General features: G+C 66.0%; 2 protein-coding genes across 8 annotated transcripts; one reads left to right on the top strand and one right to left on the bottom strand.

The window, feature by feature from the left end:
- Window positions 1-717: 717 nt before the first annotated feature.
- On the top strand, window positions 718-10,669 carry CUNH14orf180 (chromosome unknown C14orf180 homolog). 7 transcript variants are annotated; one of them, XM_055303666.1, is made up of 6 exons: window positions 917-969; window positions 2,525-2,559; window positions 5,507-5,633; window positions 7,113-7,236; window positions 8,758-8,840; window positions 9,248-9,551. In XM_055303666.1, exons 3-6 carry the CDS (start codon window positions 5,523-5,525, stop codon window positions 9,407-9,409), a joined length of 480 nt encoding a protein of 159 aa, XP_055159641.1. In that variant the 5' UTR covers window positions 917-969; window positions 2,525-2,559; window positions 5,507-5,522; the 3' UTR covers window positions 9,410-9,551. The 7 variants fall into 7 exon arrangements, with proteins under 7 accessions (XP_055159645.1, XP_055159643.1, XP_055159644.1 ...); XM_055303667.1 differs by lacking the exon at window positions 917-969 and adding an exon at window positions 2,246-2,392; XM_055303670.1 differs by lacking the exons at window positions 917-969; window positions 2,525-2,559; window positions 9,248-9,551 and adding exons at window positions 718-850; window positions 10,013-10,669 and having other exon boundaries at window positions 8,805-8,840.
- Window positions 10,670-12,957: 2,288 nt separating this feature from the next.
- On the bottom strand, window positions 12,958-23,152 carry TMEM179 (transmembrane protein 179). The gene is made up of 4 exons (XM_055303662.1): window positions 22,848-23,152; window positions 16,197-16,334; window positions 15,462-15,540; window positions 12,958-13,892 (listed from the first exon to the last, which is right to left on the bottom strand). Exons 1-4 carry the CDS (start codon window positions 23,150-23,152, stop codon window positions 13,713-13,715), a joined length of 702 nt encoding a protein of 233 aa, XP_055159637.1. The 3' UTR covers window positions 12,958-13,712.
- Between the last annotated feature and the right edge of the window lie 240 nt (window positions 23,153-23,392).

Raw genomic sequence — 23,392 nt, 5'->3', positions numbered from 1 at the left:
CGGGGGGCACTGTCCTCAGCCCCGGATGCAGGCCAGCTCAGCACCTGCGCAGCAGAGCAGCTGCCATTCAGACACAAGGAGCCCCAGCCCAGAGGGGACCCTGGGAAATGCTGGTCCCTTTGCCCTGCCGTCCCCCTCTGACCCGAGTGCCGGCTCCGCCTGCCAGGCCCATGTGGGGCTCAGCCCTGCACCCCAAATCAGCAGCATGGGATCCACGCTTTGGCTTTTCCCCCTGGGACCCCAGAGCAGGATGTAGGGGGTGCAGGGGTGAGAAGCAGGGTGGCCCCTCCCTCCCCGGGGCTCCTCTCTGGGGCAGGGTCGAGCCAGGCTGGACTCTACGCTCACCAGGCCTCTTACAGCCCCCACATCACCCCAGCCTTCTGCCTCCCCGAGCCCCGCTCTGCCTCTGATTCCAGCCATGGGCTTCCAAGGCCGCAGAGCTCTGGACCCAGAACCCAGGAGGGCAAGGAGGGGGCACTGACCCCGTCTCTTGTCTGCGTTCAGGGCCTGGGAAACCAGTAGCTCCTCTTCTGCGCCCGGGCCAGCGGCCTATCCGCAGGGTCACTGCTATTTCTGCCAAAGGGGAGAGGTAATTATAGCTCAGCTCTTGCCAGCTGGCCAGGCTCCGCAGCCCTGCAGAGGGGCCTGGGGCGGGGACGCAGGCCGGCCACAGATTGGCCCCACGGGCGGCCGGCAGCAGCTCCAGACCGGAGCAGCAAGGGACTGGACAGACAAGGGACCGCCCCTCCGGGGGGGGGTGCTGTGGCCAACATCGGGCCAGGACCACACTGAACCCCTCTCAGGGGAGGACGCCACAGAGCCTGGCTTCGCGGACCCAGGAGGGAGCCAGGTGAGAGCCCAGCTCAGGGGCATAGGTAGAAACTCACTTCCCATTTGGGAACGAAGCTTCCAGAGTGGAGATTCCCAGCAAAGACGCAGGCAGAGAACCTGCCACGGGCAGGCGAGCAGGTGGGCAGGTGGGCAGGTGCACAGGTGGGCAGAGGGCGGGCCACACCATGCGGCCCTGGACAAGGACTGGGGGGGGAGGGCGTCCATCCCATTCACCGGGGACGTGGCCTTTGGTGCTAAAATGGGCACATTCCCAAGCCAGCCAGCATGGTCAGTGACCCCAGAAGACCTAGGCCCCTCTGAACCTCACATCTTGTCTGAAAAGTGGGGGTGGCGGGTGCTTGCGGAGACGCCTCAGGGGCCTGGCCTGAGCCGAGGGTCCGTGCATGCTCCTGCCTGAGGCCTGGCCGTCCTCGGGTGAAGTGGGAACCCGGCCAGCCCCCACAAGGCTGGGGGCGCGACTCTACAAATCGGAGCCAAGCGCGGTCTCCTCGGAAGCTGCCGACAGACGGGGTTCCCGTCATTTTGCAGGGGCCGAGGCCAGGGTCGGGGGGAGGGCGGGAGCGTCCCGCTGCGGTGGGTCCACTCAGGCACACTGGAGTCGGACCCGGTCACTCAGCCCGGCCGGCGCGCTCCGTTAGCCGCAGCAAGGCCCTCTCCTGAGCTGACCGGCCCACCGCGCACCTGGGTCACCCTCTCACCTCAGAACACAGCATTTATCGGGCACCCACTGCGTGCAGGTCCCTCCAGGAGGGTCAGCACGTTCTCTCCGTCTTCACAGCGTGCTGGGCGGTTGGCGAACAACGTCCATTCTACATGAGGGCCTGGGACGCGGGGTGAGGGACCCACCTGGGTCTCACTGTGGCCAGGGTCTAGGCTAGGGTCCACCTCCTCCCTCCCTCCTGCCTGGGGGCTGGAGGCCAAGGCCGGCCGCGCCGCACTCTGGGGCACCCCCCTGCACCCAGCAGACACCCAGCCATCCCCCGACCCGTGTCCTAGATGCATGTCGAGAGATGTGGGGGAGTGTCCTTGGAGGCTGCCAGGACAGCTCCATCCCCGCGTCCCCAACTCTAGGCAGGCGCCTGGGCTAGCCCGTGAGCGAGTGGTCAGCCGGGGTGTCCCGGGGGGGGGGGGGCTCTCCTCTTGCTTAAATCAGAAACGTGTGTTATCTGGGCAGCTGCCAGCCTGCTCCAGCCGGCCCCCCCCCGGGCGCCCCCATCCTCCTGAGGGGAGGCCAGCTTGGGGGTGCCCATGGCCTCCTGTCCCCTCGTCCAGCTGCAGGAAGGCCTCAGCGCCCCCCCCAACTCAGCCAAGCTGCTGGGGGAGGGGGAGGGCAAAGGGCCCAAGGCACCGAGCCCACGCGCTGACAGCTTCCTCCACGGCCACCCGAGGCCGTGGCCCCGCGGCTGTAATGGAAACTTCCCAGCGGGCCTGTGAGCCGACGGCTCCGGTTCCCACTCCGCTCAGGCTCTGATCGCCCGTGGACTGGGGACAGGGCAGGTGGGCGAGGCCACGCAGGGGTGCGGCACCTGCAGGAGCCCAGGTGGGCCGGGGTCTGTGTGTGAGTGTGTGCGCGTGTGCATGGGGGGGCGCCGTGCACGTATGTGGTGTGTGGACCGTGGGGTCCTAGCTCCAGCCTCTCCAGCCCCTGACGTGCTTCTCCCACCTGTGTCAGCCCGGGCCCCCCTGGAGGAGGTGTCACCAGGACAGGTGAGTGGAAGGATCCCGGGCTGTGGCTCTGCTGGCTCAGCCTCCAGAGCCACAGGCCGGGAGGAGACCCTCCGCCTCCCCGGGGCTACAGGACGCCCGGCAGACTCCCCATCCCCTGAGCCCCGGGGTCCCGGGGGTGAACAGGCACGGTGCAGGGTGTGAGGGGTGACGGGGGCAGGCATGGGTGCCGAAGCCGCTGCCGGCCACCATCGGGGCTGAGGAAGGCCCCCTCCCCATGCAGGGCTGCACTACTCAGGGGTGTCCGAGGGACCCCTGGTGAGGATGGAGACGCGCCAGCGGCGGTGGTGGTCGGTGGGCGTGGGGAGCGAGCGGGGTGCAAAGGTGTGGTCGGCTTGGCCCGGGCGGAGGCGACGACCCCACCGGGTGGCAAGACACAGCAAAGGCAGGACAGCGGCCCGGCCCTGGGGCTTGCGCTCTCGGAGGTGGGGAGCCTGGTGGTCCCCGTGTGCAGAGCTGGGGCCGGGGGGCGGGGTGCGCGGCTGGGCTGGAGAGCCGGGGGACAGAGGCTCAGTGTCGGCGGGCCACACCCCAGAGACCGTCGGGGCTCCTGTGGATGCACGGCCTCGGCCAGCCCTGTGCCCCTGAAGGACAGCGGGCGAGCGTGGGGCTCCCCGCTCAGCACCCCTGACCCGCGGGCCTGGAGCAGGAGCTCCGGGGACGGCTGGGGGGCCCCCACCCAGAGACGACACTGGGCAGCCCTATGCTCTGGGCTCCGGCTCCAGGGACTGGCAGGCTCAGTGTCCCTCCCTCAGGGGGAAGCGAGTGTCCCCACCACGGAGGTGACTGTCATGGGGAGGCAGGCCCTCGGGGCGTGTCCTCGGGGCCCAGGGCGGTGGTGACACTCCGCAGGCCCAGGGCCTGAGCTATTTTCCACCCGTTATCACCCATCTGTCCGCGGACACTCCTGTTACACGCTCGCTGCCAGAGGCCCCGGGGCCTCCCCGCTCCCCCGCACGGCCCTGCCCTCGGCGCCAGCAACAGCAGTGCTCGCCTCCTGCTGTGCGACTGCTGGGGAAACTGAGGCCCAGGCAAAGGCGCGGCCAGAGAAGGCCCCGGGGAGGGGGGTCGTCCTCACACGGGCAGAGGGGCCCTGGGCTCGGCGCCCCAGCAGAGCCACTGTTTCCCTGAGAGACGGAGCCCTGGCACCCCCTCGGGCTCACCCTGAGCCCCCGACACGCACAGCGAGCTGCCCTCACCAAGCCCACGGAGCAAGTGGCTGCTGTGAGCCCGCTTTCAGCTTAGACCGAGGCACGGAGAGCCTAGGGGGCCTGTCCAAGGTCACGCACGGTCACACGGGCACGCGATGAAGCTGGTGGGACCCACCCGGTCACTGCCAGGACACGCACGGACACACTGCACACGCTGCACACACACATGCACACAGGCACAGTCATACAGACACACTCATACGTGTGCTCACGTGCACAGGACATGCACCACAGGCTTGTGCGATCACACATCCCCACACTACACACTTACATGTGCACGCTCATGTACATGCATACAAATAGCGTGCACAAGCATGCACACACATGCTAAGGTGTATGTGCAGTTACCCTTGCACACACAGTGTACACACATACTTGCACATATATACATATGGACACATGCACACACTCATGCTCACACGTGCACGTGCACAATGCTCAGACTCAAGCTCATGTGCACACGCATGCTCACACATCTATGCATATGCACACTCATGCTCACACATGTATGCATATGCACACATGCACACCCTCTTGCTCACACACACACACACACACGCATGTACACTCACTGCTGTCCCCAGCGCCGGGCAGGAGGGCAAGGTGCTGCAGGGCCCCCAGCTGGGTGCTGCTCTGCGAGCCTCTGGGCCTGTCTCCTTACCTGGGAGGCCAGCAAGTTCTTAAGAGAAGCCGTCCTCCCTCTGTGTCCCCTTCCCTGGGCCCACGGCTCCGTCCCTGACCCTATTTGCAATAAACACCCGATGCTGAGAAGGAGAAAACTGGTCCATTTAGAAACAGTTGAAGCTGCCCCGGCCGTGGAGGGCAGACATCATTATGGGGTGGTGCGCGGCTGCAATGTGGACGCCTGCGGGGTCCGAGGGCTGCAGCCACCCTGTCCTGTCACATCCCCGGGGAAGACTGCAGGGGGGGGCCCTGCTCACTCCTCGGGGCGGCCCGCCCCCTGGGGGGCCCTGACGGCACCATGCTGAGGACACTGCGGGAGCCTCCCCAGCAGCCCTGCTCAGCCCTGGGCAGGGGGTGGACATCCTTGGAGGATACGGGCAGGACGCTCCTCACAAAACCCAAACATTCACCATGTACAGCGGGCGGGAGCAGGGATGTCCCCGAGGACCCCAGAGCAGGGAGTCCAGGAGGAGCCTGCGACTGGGGATAGGAGGGGAAGGTGGCCCCCATGCCCCCCCAAGTCCTCTCATTATCCAGGGGGAGGGGCAGAGGGGAAGCCCCAGCCTCAATGTCCCCACGTGGACACTGAAGGGGGTGAGCAATCACGGGCCCATGGGCGGAAGTGGGGAGGGGCCGCCTCACACCCACTAAGTAAGCGAGGCAAGCGCAGCACAGGGCTGGATGGAGATGGAGAGACGGAGATCAGAGAGTCCGGGCAAGCCCCAGGGGCGCCCCAGCAAGGCCCGGCCCGGGACCCCCTCCCTCCCACCCCGAGGTCTCCCCATCATGGCCTCAAAACACTGTGAGTGACATAACACACACTTCCTGAGTGGTCGTCGTGCCTTAAGACGGCAGCCCCGAAAGCTGATGACGGGGACACTGGGGGGACACTGGCCGCCGGGGAGGGTGCAGGGGGCTCCGTGCTGGGAGGAGGACAGCGCGTCTCCTCGGGGGCAGGCCCGACTGGAAAATTCTCCCTCCCTCTCCTCCGACCAGGCTGCCCCAACAACATATACCGTCTCCGCTTCTCTTAGGACCATGTTCCAATAAATGAGGACTGCAGGGCGAGGCTTGAGCCCCGACTCCCGGCCAGAGACGCGACATCAGACCAGGACGAATGGAGAGGCCGCTCCGGGCTCGCCGATGCCCAGGGCGGGGAGGGTGAGGCAGGGGTCTGCACAAGCCTCCACCCCGGGGTCCCAAAGCCAAGTGCACCAGGGTCCGAGATCTGAGCACCCACTGGGGGCGGGGAAGGGGGAGCAGAGGCAGGACACATGGTCCCTGTTCTTGCCCTGAGCAGCGCGGCCCCAGGAACCCCAGGAGAGGAAATCACCAGGTGGGGAGCTGCGGGCTCCTGGCTGGTGGCTGGTGGCCCTGGACCGGTTTGGTCTCACAGAGAGGGTGTGAGGGCCCTGGGAGGGGAGGGAGACTGTACACTCAAAGGTGCAAAGCCAGGGCCCAGGGCGGGGGTACAGCGAGTGAGACTGCAGGGAGGGTGGCCCAGGAAGCTGAGCCCCTGGGGAGCGTGGGCGGGCAAGGCAGAGGGGGCAGGAGGGGGTGCTCTGGAACAGGGCAGCAACAAGTCTGGATGCTGCCCTAGCAAGGTCACCTTGCAGCCAGGAGTGGGGGGGTGGGGGTGAGGGGGTGGAGACAGGACGGCCAGGACATCCTGTGAGGGGACAGCTGGGAAGGGCCCAGGCCAGGCCAAAGGGGGGCCCGACTTCAGACCTGAGTCCCCACCTGGCATGTGTGCTCGCCGCCCAGCCAGGGCAGGCCACAGGCGCAGGTGTCCCAGCCAGGGGGAGGGGGCAGCCGTGAGCAGATCCCACCCCAGGACTCGGTGGGTCTCCAGCCCCCCAGGAGGCCAGCAGCAAGGCCTCCCAGCCAGGAGCCGTTCCACCTGGGTGTACTCACACTCAGAACAGCCTGTTGTCCCCATTTTATAGAAGGGAACGCTGAGGCTCAGAGCGGCCTGGTAACTCCACATTCCAGCGTGGGTGGGAGGGCAGCCCCTGGGCAGGCACCTGTGTCCAGGCTCCGTCCCTCCCCAGCCTGGGTCTCATGCTCAGATCCCCCGCCTTGTCCGCGGTGAGTGACGGAGGCCCACTGTGGGGCACAAGCCAGGCGCTGACCTCGGATGGCCCGGCTCAGGCCCGCCTGCCCCCGGCACCCAGGCCCAGAGGAGAGCCGGGGCCCTGGGTGCTGGGATTCGGTGAGGTTCTGTGCAGGCGGCTCGGACGTGAAGATGGCCCTCGGTGGAGAGTCACAGTTACCGTCACCCTCACCATCGTTACCACGGACACCATGGGTGGGGGCACAGCCTGGGCGGGAGACACAGGCCCGTGCGGCCACTGACCACAGCCGCGGCACCACGAACACTGCCGTCCGGTTGTGACGGCCCCAGCGGCTCTGTTCCAGCCCCGGGCACTCGGGAGCAGCCCCAGGGTCACCCTGCCAGGCTGGCGCTGCAGGTGGGGCAGGTCCACGGGGTCTCCACACCCCCTGCCCGTCGGGCCCCCCACAGGCATCGCTCTTCATAAACCCAGAGGCGGCGGCGGGGATCCTGGCCGGGGCGCCTCGTCTCCAGCCCCTGGGGGCTCACCTCGGCCCGCTTCCCTCTGCCTCCCACCCCTGCCCCAGGAGGGCGACAGGAGGTGCCCCCCGTCCATCCTGAGGCGGAGCCGGACAGAGCGCCGCGGCGTGGAGCCACAGAGGACCTCGAGGCGGGTGCGGTTCCGGGAACCCCTGGAGGTGGCCGTGCACTGTAAGAAGGGAACCCGGGGAGCAGACCCGGGGCCAGGTGGGGAAGGGGCACACGCATCCCAGGACCCTCAGAGGGCCACCCGGAGGGCCTGCAGCCACCCGTCCTGTCTCCCCGGGGCCGGTGGGTCAGTCTGGACAGAGTAACGGTCAACACGACAGCCACTGGCAGGAAACAGCGAATCCAGAGCTGCCCAAATCCCTGTCGATCGAGGGAAGGCCGGTGGGCAGGGCCCCCGGCGCCCACCCACTCTTCCCCCCAGCACTGCCCCTCGGCTCCTCCCACACCTGCATCCTTCACTGCCCCCTCCCAGATTCTCCCAGCCCCCACCGCAGGTCCTGGGGGTCCCCCTGCCCCGGAGCCCCTCATGGCCACCTGCCCTCTCCTCCCCTGGCCCTTTGGCTCCTGCTCTGGCCTTTCCCATGGGACCGGCCCCTGTAACCTCTAGCTACGCCACGTAACAAATTAGCACAGATTTAGAAGCTTTGAGCAACCCACATTTATTATCACAGCGACCCCGTGGGTCAGGGGTGTAGGCACGGTGTAGCCGGTCGTCTGCTCAGGTCCCGCAGGGCTGCTATCTGGTGCGGGCCGGGCCGCCTCTCAGCCGAGGCCTGGGGCCCTCTTCCAAGCGCACAGAGCTGCCTGCAGAGCTCGCAGACCGCCGGTTCTAGACAGCTTGCCTGATTAGGGCAGGCCCACCCCAGATAATCTGGAGACCCTTTGATTGACTCAAAGTCAGCTGATTGGGGTTTGCATCTTCCGCTTTGCCTTATTCTGCGGGGAAGCAGCAAGTCACAGGCCCCCGCACTACGGGGAGGGGACCACAGAGCTGAGGACACAGAGGGGTGGGGCTCACGGGGGCATCTTAGATTCTGCGCACTTAGCCGGGTACTTCCTGACACCTGCCGAGTTATGGGTAAAACTCAGGCCCGGCACCTGTTAGGGTCTCCCTGGATGGCCTGCCCTAAAGGTCCAGTCCGGGCCTCAACCCCTCTCCCCGCGGCCGCCGATCCCTAGGCTGCTCACACCTGCTCGTCCCTCCCGGCTCAGCACTGCCCCCCACGCACAGCCCTGCACTCCCCCGGGAGCTTCCCAGCAGCCCGAGAGGCACAGACCGCAGGCGGGGCATGGGGCCCAGGTGGCGGGGTGCGCGGCCCCCCAGGGCACTGTGGATGGGAGGGAGGGTCCTGCCCCTGCCGCTTGCCAGGACCCCTGCAGGCTCCTCCCCCAGGCCAGCACGGGGTCGCCACACCCCAGCTCCCACAGGCTCTGACAGCAGCGCCTCTTGGGATCCCCAGTTCTGGCAGCCTGAACCCAAAGCCGTGGGGCTGGGCCACCCCTGGCAGGGCTGGGTGGCACTGGGCAGGACGCGGGCCTGTCAGACCCTGGGCTGCCCACTCGCGAACCAGGCAGGGCAGGTGTATCTGAGTCGGCCCGTCCCAGGGTGCTTTGTGGGGTCCCGACGGCACCGTGCAGGCTGAGGGTACGTGCGCCCCCGTGTACCCCCCTGTGCACTCCCAGGCCAGGGACCCTCCCTGCCCAAGCCCACTTGTGGCTCTCGTTCCCAGACATCGCCAGCAGGGAGACTGGCGCCACCACCAAGGGTGAGTGTGAACCCTCGCCCCCGCCCCCACGCCCTGCCCGGCACCCTCCCATACACGCCCCCGTGGCTCCAGCCACCCCCCCCTTCCCCACCCTGACAAGGTCATTCCCTCCGTCAGGGTCCCTGACACACTCCATAGGCAGACCCTCTGGGGTCACTCCCGGTTACTCCGTCCCCAAGGGAGGCTGCCGGGGCAGAGCCAACGGGGGGCTCTTTGGCCAGGAAGCCACCTGACACCCGCAGAGGCCCCAGGCAGGGATGGGGGTGCTCCGGGCCGCGCGGGGACCACAGGGAGCACCCCAAAGACCCGCCTCAAAGGTGCCCCCCACCGGGGTGAGCCTCGCTCTCCCTGCAGCCACCCCCCAGCCCCGCAGGGAGGGGGCTCACCCGGGTGCCCCTCCCCGCCAGCGCCCAGCCGGCCCCGGCCCCCACGTGGCTCCCTGTTCCTGCGGCTGTCCGTGTGCGTCCTGCTGGTGCTGGTGCTCGGTCTGTACTGCGGCCGGGCCCAGCCGGTGGCGCTGGCCCTGGAGGACCTCCGGGCCCGGCTCCTCGTCCTCGCCCTGCGCCTGAGGCATACAGCCCTGAGCTGCTGGCACTGCCTGCTGCAGCTGTGACGGCCGCCCCCCACCCCAGGGCTTCGGGTGTGCAGGGCAGGAGGGCGAGAGCCCAGGTCAGGTCTGGGGGCTTCCAGAGGGCCCCACCCCCTCCACTCAGAGCCCCTCTTGTTGCACCTGTCAGGGTCCCCCGTGAGGTTTTATTAGAATTCCACACCTGCTTCAGCCCCCCCGGGGGGCCCCCAGACCCCTCCCTCACCCCGTGGGCACCCTCCTCCATATCCTTGGGTGGGGCCTGGATGTGGCCACGCGGAGCCTCCTGAAGACAGGGACACCGAGCCTGTACCTGTGGGACCCCTCGGAGATGAAAGTGGCCTTTGCTGCTCCAGGCTTGCGGGGCCTGGACCTCGGAACCCCGTGGAGACAGACGGGTCCGGCTGTTGGGGTGGCGCCCCCCCCCTCCTGAAGCTGCACGCAGGGCAGGGCCTGGCATCTCCTCTTGTAGGTGGTGTTGGGGTGCCAGGCTCTGAGCCCAGCTCTGGCCCCTCCCCTGCTCCCCAAGGCCTCCGGGACCCCCTCATGCCCCGGTGGGGAAATGTGCTGCCCCCCTCCTCCTCAGCTGTCCACCAGGCAGTGGCTGAGAGGGACCTGGCTCTGCCCGGACCCCGCCACCTTCAGAACACGGCCGTCTGCGCCCGGACCCCGGGCTGCGCCGCACACCAGCTGCAGGCCCTCTGGGTCCCACGACCGTAGGCAGACGGCGTGCCCCCACCGGTGTTGCAAGGCCATGGGGAGGCATGTGGTGACAAACTGCAGACCCTGCGTGGAGGGGGACCCCTGAACAAAGCGGGGAGGCCCACGGTCAGACACCAGGAGGGACTGCCAGGAAGACGCCATCCCGCCCAGCAACCTTCAGACAAGTGCCCACGGGACGGCCAGTCCCGCCCCCTCCAGGGGCTTATGCCCTGAGCGCCCGTCCCCTCGACCTCAGTGGGGACACACTGATTTTCTATTAAAGCACACGCTGCCACCTCTCTTACTGGTCCGGGCGTTCTTACCCCAAGGAAGGATATGGGGAGTCCGCTTCCTCAGCTAAAGTAGAGGTGGGGGCACAGAGGGAGCCTGTCCTTCCGGGCCTCGGGGCTCGGGAGGTGCTTTCCAGGGCTTGGGGTTTGGGGAGCCCAGTGGAGAGGAGGGGCCCGCCTCCAGGAGCGGCAGCCTTCAGGGGGCCATGAGGGGGGTCCAGGTCCCCGCCCTCGCAGACCCTCCAGTGTCACCAGCTGGTTCCAGCGTGACCACGGTGGTGACCGCCACCTCCGGCACCCGTCCAGCCGTCCCCGCAGGACCCCGCCTCATCTCACCCCACCCCCCGAAGAGGACAGGCAGGTTACTGTCCCCTGTTCCAGGTGGGGAAACAGGCTGGGAGAGGTTGGGTCACGTGCCCAAACCGTGGGGCAGGCACAGGCCTCAGGCTCGGCCCCGTCCAGCCCGGTCCCGACCGGGGGAAGCCCCGCCACTGCCCCGTCTCTGCAACGACACCCCAGCTCTGGAGGGTCCACAAGACTATGAGCCACGGCTTCGGGGAGACGCTGCTCAGCAGGTGCGCCGTGACCCCGAGACGTCCGTCCTCACACCTGGGGGAGCCGAGACGGGCCGGGCGAGAATGGAGCCCCCAGAACACGTGCACAGGGGAGGGCCCCGCCACGGGAAGGCCCCCCAACCCCGGCCAGTCCCTGAAGCCACAGGAACACACGCGGGCAGGTTTTCAAATCTCAGAAACGGAGGAAACCTAGAAGCGGGGAGGCGAGGGTGGGGCGGGGACGTGGGGGGACGGCGCCCGAGTCCACACCCCGGGCTCAGGACCTCTGTGTTTATTTTGACTTTGACAAACATACATTTAAGGGGAAGACTCGCTACTGTCGATTTCCTCAGCAGAATTAAAGCCGCGCGGCCGCCCCCAGCCGGGAGAAGCAAGGCACCCCAGAAGCCATCCGTGGCCCTCTCAGGAAGCCTGGGGCGGGCCCCTGCCTTTCCTGTCCTGCCCCAGGGCCCCCCGACCCCGCCCGCTGCAGGGCACACAGCTCAGTCCCACTACCCATCCAGGGGCTCAGCTGTCCCTCCCCGGCAGCCCCCAGGCACGGACGTCGGGAGGTGCCGGGTACCCCCGGCCTGGGACAGGCCTGTACCAGTGACCACCCCGCTCTGCAAGTGACACGTAGGTGACGTCCCTGCCAGCCTGAGCGAGGGGCTGCCCCAGGCCGGCTCCAAACAACCCATGAGTGGCAGCCGCCAGGGCAGACCCCAGCCTGCCGTGGACCCTCGGCTCCAGAAGCCCACGTCCTGCCCCTGCTCCTCCTTCCCGGGGCCTGGCTGGTGGCTGGGAACAGACCAGAGCTCTCGGGGACTGGAGGGTCCCCCCAGCCTGTGCATGAGGGCTGGGGTGAGACCCGATCTGCTGGGGGCCTCAGTTACACCAAAACAAGTCCCCCAAGGACCCAGCGGCTCTGCCTGGCGTCCTCGGCCGAGGGCCTCCGAGACGCCAGGAGCCTCATCCATGCGCCCCACTCTCCTCCACGGACAGGCACCAGCCGAGCCGCATCTGTACAGGCGACCTGCGGGCCCCTTCCCTGGCCCAGGCTGCCTGCCCTACTCAGCGCCTCAGTCCAGACCCAGATCCGTGGCCTCCGGAGATCCTGTGCCCCCCATCTGGGAGACCAAACCGGCCTCTGGCAGCACGAGGCATGGACGTGGGGCGCCGGGTCTCTCCTTCCCTGGAGGGTGGGAGCAGCAGGAGGGTCAGCCCGGGAAAGCAGAATGGCTCACTGAGCCCAGGGCAGGGGGCCCCGCTCCTGGACAGTACTCGGAGGACTGTGTGCAGATGCAGAAGTCGGGGAGCCCTGTGAGGGGGGACCCATAGCCAAGCAGCCCCAGGCTGCTCACCACTGAGCTCTGGTCCCAGTTCCCTACCCCAGCTTCCCCCCGGATGATGTGTGGATGGGGTTGTGCCCTCTGGGGGCCTCGGTGCTGTGCACACATCAGATGGGAAGGCATCCCCTCGTTGGGGTGCCAGGGGCACTGGGGGCACCCCGTGGGTGGAGATACAGAGCTCTGCTCACACCTTCCGCTGCACGCACACTCACACATACACACTCATACTCACATTGCACACGCACACATTTCCACTCAGGCTCACAAACGTAAGCATGCGCACGCTCACATGCACTCACATCTCACGCGCACTCATGCTCACACTCACACCCGTGGACACGCATGCTCACACGGCTCGCTCCCACACTTGTACGTGTGCGTGCTTATGTGCACATGCACACTCACACTCGTACATAGGCACTCACAAAGAACTGCACTCGTGTGTGCAGTTAACACATTCAGACGCTCACACACCCTCCCCATGCAGACCCACACGCATGCACACACACATCACACACACCCTCACACGCACATACAGACGGCGCCGTGGCACCTGCCTCATCCCTCCCTCCCTAGGAGGTAGGACGCCCCCAGCCCACGTCCCCACCCCCCACCCCCTACACTGTGAGACAAACGCTGGGGCCCAGGTTCCTCCCAGGCAGGGGCACACGTGGCTCCCCCAGCAAGTCCTGTGGCACGGGGTGCGGGCTCCCAGGTCTGGCAGCACAGCCACTTCCCAGGATGGCCGCCCGGCCACCACCTGACCGGCCCTGTGATGCCGAGACCCAGGCCCGGCCACCCAGGGACTCGGCCCTACGGAGGCGGGGGGGCAAGTGCAGAGCCAGGAGGTCGAGACACACGGCAGAGAGCTCGTTCTGCAGTGGGCCCCCTGCTCCCACGCGCTGCTCAGGAGCAAGGGACCAGAGTGGTGTGCGGCCATCGCGGGCTGGGGTCATCCTGGGGACACGGGCTGCTGCCACAGAATCGGGCACAGACTCACGCCTGGGCAAGCCAGTGTGGAGACGGCATCCAGCAGAGGCACGAGCTGCAAGCCCTGCGGCCAGAGGCATCCAAGCGGTGTGGGCGCTCCCCGCACCGAGGCTCGCCCAGCCTGTGCCCCCTGGACAGGTGCGCTGCGTGTGCGGGAAGCCCGGAGGAGGTCCCGCAGTCTCTGCGTGTCCCCACGGGAGGGCTGGCGCCGGCCCCACTCACCACCACACTCAGGGCGGGAATGGGGTGCTTGGGTGAGCGGGGTCGCTCACGTCGCACAGAGCCGAGGGGAGACATGCAAGGCAAGGGGCAGGCAGGGCCGGGCAGACCGTCCCCGGGGTTGGCCCGAGGGCCCTGGGCGGGGCGAGGGGGCATCCAGGGCCGGGTTCCCCTGGCCACACCTAGATGACGGCGCTCTTCTCCTCCTGGAAGGACGCGCGGGGGGTCGGCCTGGCCAGCAGCAGCTCCTTCTCATGGACCAGGTTGTCTAGCAGGTCCTCCTGGCGGTAGTTGTGGTAGACTTTCAGGAAAGCCAGGATGGTGATGGCCAGCCAGGCCAGCCACGAGGCCCAGAGGCCGAACTACGCAGAGGGCAGAGGCAGGGTCAGGAGGCCGGCCGGACCCGCCATCCACCGCCCGGTGCGCCCACCCGCCTGCCCGGGCAAAGGTGCGACCGCTTCAGGGGCAGGACCGGGGCGAGCTCCGGGGTCCGCCTCGCCTCCTGCCTCGCATGGCGGCCAGCCCTCTGAACCCCAAGCTGCGCGATGCTCGGGGCGGGGGGGGACTCCGGCCCCCGGCTCCGCAGAGAGCCCGTCCAAACACGGCCTCCCCCGCCGCTAGAGCAAACCGACCTTTAGCTGCCGTCACCAAACACTGAAGGAGAAACAATTTAATCAGAACCAGGCCTGAGCCACATCAAACAGATTCTCCTTGGGGGTTATTTGTCACCAGCCTCAGCTCACGCCTTCCTAATCTAATTGGTGTGAATGAGGCTGAAGCAGTCTCCACTAAATGTTCGTGCAGGTGTCTCTGGCAGTTTCAGCTCCTCTCAGCAAAGAACCTTCGGACCCACTGGATGTCCAACCCCCTAGAGGGCCCCTCCCCTGAAGGAAGGGTCCTCAGACCGGCCACTGGCCACCGTGAGCCCTGAGAGGCGGGTCTGGGGTCCGGTAATGGACCTGGATGCCAGGGAGCCCTGCTCAGCGCTGGAAGGAGCCAGTCCCACCCAGGCTGGCTCCTGCGTCACCAGCGTCATCTGCCTGGACACAGATGCAGATTTGAGAAACAGACCCTCACTGACCACTAACAAACCCTGACGCTCCTGCATCCCAGCCCGCGGGGTCCCCAGAGATGACCGGAGGGCAGGGGATGCAGCTTACACAGGCTGTCCCCCCACATCACAGGCTGGACCCCTATGCCCCTCCTCAGACACCGCCTCAGCTTCCCCGGCCCGGGAATACCCACGAGCGCCCCAGCATTTTCGGAGGGTGCCCACCTGGCACCAAGCTCCCGACCCGGCACTACAGATCCAGGATCCGATGCCTCATTTCCTTTCCACCTGGCCTACAGCCACTGCCTGAGCCCCCGGACCTCACTCCTGCAGCGAGCTCAGGTGCCCGCTCTCCCAGGATGCCCCTGCCTCACCCCCTCTCCACTGCCACCTGCAAGACCCCCTGCTTCAGTCTTGGAGATCCAGCCTCCCATCCCCTTCCGGGAAGCCTTCCTGGCTGTACCGCTCACTCAGCTCTATCTCCTCTGCCTGGCTCCATCCTCAACCTCCCCTGGGGGAGGGCTGCGCGCTCAGTGAACGTCCAGAGGAATGGACCCTCCCCAAAGTGCATGCTTCCCTGAGCGCCAGGCAGCCCCCCACCAGAGCAGCCTCACCCACCTGGAAGCCCCTCCCACCAGAACGACCCCGCCCACCTGGAAGCCCCTCCCACCAGAGCAGCCACGCCCACCTGGCAGCTCCCCTCCCACCAGAATGGCCCCGCCCACTTGGAAGCCCCTCCTATCAGAATGGCTCCGCCCACCTGGAAAGCCCCTCCCACTAGATTGGCCCGCCCACCCAGAAGCCCCCACCAGAAGGGCCCCGCCTACCTAGCCAGCCCCGCCCACCACAGCAGCCCCGCCCACGCGGCAGCCCCGCCTACCTGGGCGATGGCAAACTGGTCATAGAAGGCAGAGTTGTCCACGTTTAGCTCCAAATTGATGTCCTGGAGCTCTTCACAGCTGAAACAGCAAGACGTGGGGTGGCAGGCGACACTGGGACACGGAGCACAGGGAGCCGCACGCAGCACCCCCAAACAGTGACGCAGCTGTCCTGGCCCCAAAGGCCTCATCCCTGACCCCCTCCGGCCCAAAAGCTGCTGCTCACGCTCCTCTCCCATTGCTATCGCTGCCTGCCAACCCTCCAGCAGCAAACCCGGCTCAGCACTCCCCAGGCCCCTCTGCAGGCAGCCCAGAGTGGGGTCCCCGGGCCTTGCTGTGTGGCCACATCAGAGCGCACTGGGCCTCCAGTCCCCCAGCCCGGGTCCACCCCGGGTGTGCGAGGCCCTATTCTCTTGTGAAGGGGCATTGACATGAAGGAGGCCGGTCCAGGAAAGGCTCTGGCCGGGTGTGCACAGGTGGGGGCCCAGGCAGGAAACCTCGGGCTCGAATGGGATTCTCCTATATTTGCCCTTCGCAGAGAAGGCAGGGGGTGGCCTCTACTGCACTGGTTTTCATGAGGAAATAACAAAAATATTAAGGGGAAAACTTATCTTATGGGTTTTATACTGTAGTATAAGGCTCCCCCATAATCCATTTATGTTTCTTTTTTTAGGATGTATTTATTGCACCAGGACGTCGTCTGGGGGCAGCAGGGGTGGGGCAGGGCCCAGGCCCACCTGTGGGGCACGGTGCCCTTCTCAGTGATGGCGTCACACCACATGGTGAAGCCCACGCTCACGATGGTGCTGGCGATGAAGACGAGGAAGACCACGGAAGCACTGACCAGGAGGTTCAGGAAGGCATAGAGGAAGGAGCTTCGGCAGAGGACAGGAGAGGACAGTCACCGTGCGCCACCACCCCAGGGTCCCCACAACAGCCCAGCAGGGCCAGGAGACAGCTCGGGCCTGGGCTGGATGGGGTAATGGGGCCATGCGGGGCCACCGGGGCCACCTTCCCCTCCCTCGCTGTCCCGCACCCCAAAGCCCCATCCCAGCCTCCCCAAGGCCTGGAGTGGAAGCGCATGTCAACCCTGCCCTACAGAGGAAGCAGAGCCAAGATCCCAACCCAGTGGTGTTTGCTTCCAGCATGTTAGGTCCAGCACAAGCTGAAGAGCAGGACACCATTTCCAGGCCATTGCCCCACCCGGCTGCCCTGAGGCCCTGTGCCCACATGGTCACCAACACTGCTGGCCTGGACCTGCGTCAGGGCCTTGTGGTGTGACCCTGCTCTCATCTAAAAGGCCCAGCTGTGATGGGGTGGGGGTGTGGAGAGCACCGGAGGCAGGGCCAAGAAGACAGGTCCACATGGACCCGGGTGCCTACACGGGACACCAGTGTTTGCTCTCTGGCGGCACGGGGACTGGGGTCGCAACACACCAGCCCACCCCACCACCCGCCATCTCCGAATCATCCCCTGGAGACTCAGAGTCCTGCACGGGAGCCTCGGTCAGGCCTGGCTGAGCCTGGGTGCATGCAGGGGGACCCGAGGGCGTCCTCGGGAGGGGCGGCAGCACCGGCCACCCTCGCCGCAGTGGACATCTTTGCCATCAACCCATCAGGTCTGAGGGGCACGATCACACCAGCCAGGAAGGCAGTGCGGCTGCTGTCAGGGGCCGGAACTGCGGCCGGCGCGAAGCACAGATCCTTGTCCACCTGTTCACTCGCCAAGCACTCTCTGAGCATCCGCACCCCCTGTGCTGGGCCCTGAGGACAGGGAAATAACCATGCCCCAGTCCCGGCCCCCGGAGGCCTCCCAGCCACGGGCAGGCGATAAACCGAGATCAGCGGCACCCAGGTGGAAGCAGGCGCCAGCAGGCCATGCTGCTGCACAGGCGCAGGGGCAGGAGGGGCTGGGGGCATGAACGGGAGGCAGGAGGGGACCAGGCTGCAATCCCAGAATCACACCCAAAAGGGCAGGAGAGTGGGGCCAGCCAGCGTGTTCGTACTCTCACTCACAAGGACGCCCGGGGGCCTCAACCAGAGGCGGCAAAGGTGAGCACCCCGTGCCAGCGCGCTCAACACCCGGCATAGGCCCCCACCTGAGCTGACTGGGGCCACCCTCAGGACAGCTCAGTGTCGAGGGTGCACATGTTTGCTGCCCGAACTTATCTGTGCTGCCTGAGTTGATCGGTGTTTGTGGGTGGGCTCCAGGCCCCCTGCGCACAGCAGATTACCCGAGGGCCCCACACTCTGCAGATCCTCACCCCTCCATCCTCCGCCGGAGGGCTTGCCCCAAGTAGACCATGCAGTGACCTCTCTCCCTGGATTGGGTTGAGCTCAGCCAGTGGAGGCCCAGCAGGGGCCTGGGGTACAAGGAGAGGTGGGAGGTGCTCATCCCCAGGGCCCTGCCGGGGGGGCGCCCCCACTTGCTGTCCCCCTACCAAAGGTCAGCACGCCTCTCCAGGCGGCCTCATCCACATAGCCCTCCCCATGTGGACCCTGCGGCCAGAGGAGGTGACAGGGCCATTGCAGGGCCCACGGCTGGCCCACATGCTCGTCTCTGCCAACCGCTCTCCTCAGGTTCCCCTCACGTGGGCGAGCCATCTGTTTCTAGCTGGGACCCCCATGGACAAGCCTAAACTGCAAAATCCACTGGGCCCTGCAAAAGCCAATAAGAGGTCGGGGGTTATAAATAGTTATAAAGAGGGGTAGGTTCTGGCCGCCCCAGCTCCGAGGAGGTCCAGGCACAGCAGGGTGTCAAATCCAGCCCCCCTCTTGGCCAGCTGTGTGACCTCAGCAAGTTGCTGTCCAAGCCCCAATTTCTCCCTTTGTAAATTGGGTGGCAAGAGCCCCCCACTGGGTCATTGTGGAAACTGAGGGAGCTTATGTGGGCAAGGGACCCTGGGCAATAACCGCCAAGGTGCTGGCTCCTGAGCACACACTCCCTCCCCAGGACAGGCCTCCACCCACCCCACAACCCTGACCTGGCCTGCCTGGAGCTGTGCGCGCACGGGGCTGGGCCTGCGGCCACAGGACACAGAAGCGGGGGAGCAGGCCGGGCAACCAGATACCTGGAGACTGTGGCTGGGGCCCAGCTGTGCCCCCTGCGGGGCAGCGGGGTTAGGCACGGCTCTGGGAGTCCACTCCCAGGAGCTAATGCTCCAAGGAAAGCAGAGGTTACCCAGAGCCTACACCCCGACTTTATTTTTGTTTTAAGATTTTATTTATTCCTGAGAGACAGAGCGAGAGGCCGAGACACAGGCAGAGGGAGAGGCAGGCCCCACGCAGGGAGCCCGATGTGGGACTGGATCCCAGGACCCCGGGGTCACACCCTGAGCCGAAGGCAGGCACCCAACCGCTGAGTCACCCAGGCTTCCCTCCCCCGGACTTTAGATGGCCACTTGACTCCAACCAAGGAGAATGGAGTGGTCCCGGGGGGACCAGGACTGAGCTTCCCCAGGCAGAGCACAGAAGGCCAGATCGCCGGGACAGCCGGTTCCCTGGGTGCCCTCCACCTGCCCACAGCCTTCCATGTCCCGCCAGGCATCCTGCCCAGCAGGTCCCCAACATCCTGGGCGAACCAGCTGCTGCCCCCAGCAGGCCTTCCTAGAGGGAAGGAGGGCCAGGGTGCACGGGACATGCCGGGCAGGCAACCACCCCACCTCAAACCCTGCTCCCCGGCATCCTCCACGCTCTGTACTGAACCCTAGAGAGGCACGGCCGGCAGCTTGTCGGTCCCTGCGTGGCCACCCCCAGGGAACCCCCCCACCTCCATTCTGAGACCTGCCCCCTCCCGCCCTCAGGGGGTTTACAACAGAACCTCCGAGAGCCAGGAAACCTGACTGTCTGGAGACTCCAGCCATATCCCTATCAAACAGGTATGTAGGGTTCTCCCGCCACGACAGGAAGGTGGCACCCCATCCTATAAGACAGTGGCGGTGGGGGGTGAGGTCATCCCCCCAACATCCTCCTCCCACTCCCCAAGTCCATTCCTGGTCTGTTTCCGTGGAACCTGCCTGAACCTGCCTGGGTTTCACAGAGTTTTGAAGAATTGAGTGTGTCACCCACCCCCCCAGAATGCACAATGCACCCCCCTGCCCACTCCCCAAGGACCCACAGGGCAGTGGCCAAAAAAAAATAATAAACCAGGAAGGCCGGCACACACAGGGTTAACGCCATCTCTCTCCAGCCTCTCAGGGTGCCGCCGGATGTGCCGTCTCCATGGTGACAGCTATCCGGGTCGCGGGAAGCCCTGGGAGCGATTTGCAGACTGGGGACATGTGTGGGCAGGCAGATGGGTTGTTTTGACCCAGCGCTCCCCAGCCGTCAATCATAAACTGCTGCCACCTGCACTCTCCAAGGGCTTCTGCTCAGGCAAAGCCGCCCCAGGCCCCCAGGCCTGTGACCACCCTCAGGTCACCCCGGTGCCCCCCGCCAGCAAGCACCCCAGGAAGCCACAGGTGCCACAGATTCCTTCAGTCACCGGGATGAAGCCTCCTGGAAAAGCTGCCCCAACCCCTTGGCCCTGTACGCTCCTGGGCACAACTGTCCGGGCCCCCACTTGGCCCAGGGACACACCCCACAGGAGGAGGGAGGAGACCACAGACAGGGTCTGACCCAGGCCCTGGGGACTTGGCTGTGAGCCCCTCCCAGATGAAGGGCAGGGCTCCTGGCGGGTCTCCGCAGTCACAGCAGCCAACGCAAGAGCAGTGTGCACGCTGGCCCTAAGCAGGTAGGGCCCTCTAGAGCTCCAAGTCTGGCGGCAGGACTGACGTCCCAATGGGCTGGACACCTGGGGCCCTCGCCATCCCAGGAGCTCACTCCAATGGCCCTGCCCAGCCTCCTGCCCGCCTGGCCTGCTCCGTGCGGCCTGACCAACAGCGGAGCTGGGACTGGCTTCTCCAGGTTCCCATCCTGCCTGTGGCTGCACAAGGCAGGCCCAACCTTTCTGGGGGTCCAGGACGTGCTGAGACAGCCAGCCTGCAGGGTTGACCCCTCAGCCAGACTGGGGATCTGCAGATCTCAGGCCTGGGGGTGGCAGGGGGTGCTGTGAGGCAGCAGACCTCATATACACACATCCCCCCCCCATGACTCTCAAGCTCAGCCCTGAGCACCCAGAGAGAAATGAGGTGCACACCTGCCTTGGGTTCATCCAGCTCAGGGCCCCTCAGATGGAGGGCCACTCCTGGATAACCAGGGGAGCTGTGACCCAGTCCCACCACCAGACCAGGGTGAAGGCTTGGCACTTCGATGGAGGCCACAGCTGGCTGGCTGCCCAGTGCACCCTGTCCCTACATAACAAGTGGCCTCAAGGTGTTCCAGGGTCTAGCTGGTGAGGACCTATAAGCAGCTCCCTAGGTATGGCCCAGCCTCTGTGGCTCAGACCAACGCGAGATTCCAGAGCCCCAAAACACCCCCAGAGACTGGGCATGAGAAAGACAGAGCTAAGAGCCCCAGAGCCTTCAAGAAAGGAATCCTGGTCATGCAGGACTGCCCATTCCCACAAATTGGGCAGCAAATCTGGGGAGTGTCATCATACAGCTGTAAGATGGGGTCTCTTGAGGCCATTTGTCTTATAGGGACAAGGTGGAGCAATGGGCATGAGCTGATGGTCAAACCATGCTCCCCCCATAGCCTGTGCCCACTGGCCTCAGGCAGCTTCCAGGACTGAAGGGACCTCAGCTACCCTACCCTGCTCACTGTCCATCCTTTTCCTCAGACCCTGTCTCATACCCAGAGATGTTCCCTGTCCCCATCTGCACAGAGACACTGACTAGGTGACACCCAGGCTTGGCAACATGCGTGCCGATGACATCTCAGATGCTTCCCGGGGACACCAGCCATCCAGCAAGTTGTGTAAGGAGGAGGCCTGAGGGAGGGCAGGATGGCCCCCTGACTGGCCTGGGCTCACCCTGTGCAGAGCCCCAGCCCCACAGCACCTGGAGGCACCCCAGGCTGACATGTGGCTTCCTGCAGACCCTCAGTCCAGAACCATACTGGAGGCTACTGAACTGCGCCCTCGACAACATGCGTCCGAGGCTTCACCCCACTACCAGTGCATGTGACCCTAGTTGGGCTTGAGGTCTTTGCAGGCGTCATTCAGCTAAAGATCTCAGGATAGGTCATACTGGATTTAGGGTGGGCCCTAAATCCAACGACTGGTGTCTTTATAAGTAGAGGGAAAGAAACAGAGAGAGAAGAGGCCATGAAACAGAAGACGGTGATAGGAGTGACAAAGCCCCACGCTGAGGGATGTCAAGGGTTGTAGGCCGCTACCAGCAGCTAGCCTAGTAAGGATTCTCCCTCCAGAGGGAACCCACCCTGCCAACACCTTGATTTTTTTCCTCTGGCCTCCAGAACTGTGGCCGAATAAATTGTTTTAAGCCCCAGCTTATGGCACTTTGCTAGAGCAGCCCGGGAAACTCACACACGTGGGCTGCTGGACCTCACCCTCCGCTGGGTGTTTCAGTCCCCACAGTAGGCTGTCCCATCCTCTTCACCTGGCCACCCCTGTCACTCCTCTCTGGCCCCTCTGTCCAGGCCCAAGCCAAGCTGAGGGCTCTGGGGAGTCCCCACCTGACCTCCTACCCACAGAGACCCTCAGAGCAATAGCTTATCTCTCACGTCCCCAAAAGAAGAGAAAAGCCCCTAAAGATGGCCAATGGTTGATGGATGGGGCCAGGGCAGGGTGGGGTCTGGGAGAAGGCTAGATTTCCCCTGCGGATGTGAGGCAGGTGAGGGGCAGGAGGGATTGTGGTGGGTCCACAAGGGGTCCCAGGGGTGGAGGCCATAGAATGCTACAGGCTGAGGGCCCCAGGGGAACCACATCCCCCTCTCAAGAACTGTGCCAGGGCAGGAAAGGCCAAGAGGCACACGGAGGCCGGGAGGAGGGAGGCCTCCTGGACCTGCTTGCTGCTCCCTGTCATGCATCCTCAGCCGAGCCTGTGGCCCCACCATCCTCATCCTTCCCAGGAGGATGGGGGTGGGGATGAGGAGAGGACTCCCCAGTTTGCCTTGTCAGCCACCTGCCTGGCCCGTCCCTCCCCTGCACCTGGAGTAGGCCTGAGCCAGCAGGCCAGGGAGGCCAGGGGGCCAGGGAGGCCCAGGTCGGCTCAGAGATGACGATGCAACATTTGCTCTGGGGGGGGGGGGGGAGGTGATGCACTCGTGCGGAGGCAAGTAGTGGCCTTGTCCGGAGCGCAGGCGACCCTCAAGGTCCCCAGGTTCCGCGCAGACAAAGGGCGGTGTGCACGGAGGCGCTGAGCACCCAGGGTTGATATGTTGGCGGCCTGCGAGCTCCCCGGGAAGAGGGAGGGTGTCGCGCTCCTCCGAGGCGGGGAGGGCGGCTGGGGGCTCCGCGGGCTGGGAAGGGCCCCAGGCCCCACTTACCCCTCGTGTCCCTTGCAGAGGAAGAAGAGCGTGCGCCAGGCGTGCGCGGCGGCGAGCAGCAGCGACAGGAGGCTGGCCAGCAGGCTGAAGCGGCAGGCGGCCGGCGGGCCCCACTCCTGCACGGTGAAGCGCTCGCGCTCCTGCACCGTCAGGTTGGCGCTCAGCCACATGCCCTCGGTGAACAGCAGGCAGCGGCCGCGGAAGTCGTGGCCGTTCTCGGACAGCGGCACCACCACCACGAAGCTGAACAGGAAGGCCAGGAAGTAGCACACGCACTGCGCGAAGAGGAAATTGTTGAGCGCCATGGCTGGCCGGGCCGGGCCGGGGCCGGGGCCGGGGCTGGAGCCGAGGCGCAGGGCGCGGGGCTGGGGCGCGCGGGGCTGGGGCGCGCGGGGCTGGGGCGCGGGGCTGGGGCTCGGGGCGCGGGGATGGGGCCGAGGCTGGGGCTCGGGGCGCGGGGCTGGGGCTCGGGGCGCGGGGATGGGGCCGGGGCCGCGCGGGAGGCTGCGCAGTGGAAGCGCCGGCGGGTCCTGCGCGCACCCCGG

Source organism: Nyctereutes procyonoides, unplaced genomic scaffold (genome assembly GCF_905146905.1).
Source record: "Nyctereutes procyonoides isolate TBG_1078 unplaced genomic scaffold, NYPRO_anot_genome, whole genome shotgun sequence".
Lineage (NCBI taxonomy): Eukaryota > Metazoa > Chordata > Mammalia > Carnivora > Canidae > Nyctereutes > Nyctereutes procyonoides.
Note: the sequence above shows the minus strand (reverse complement) of the source record. Positions and strands in the feature narration are given on the sequence as shown.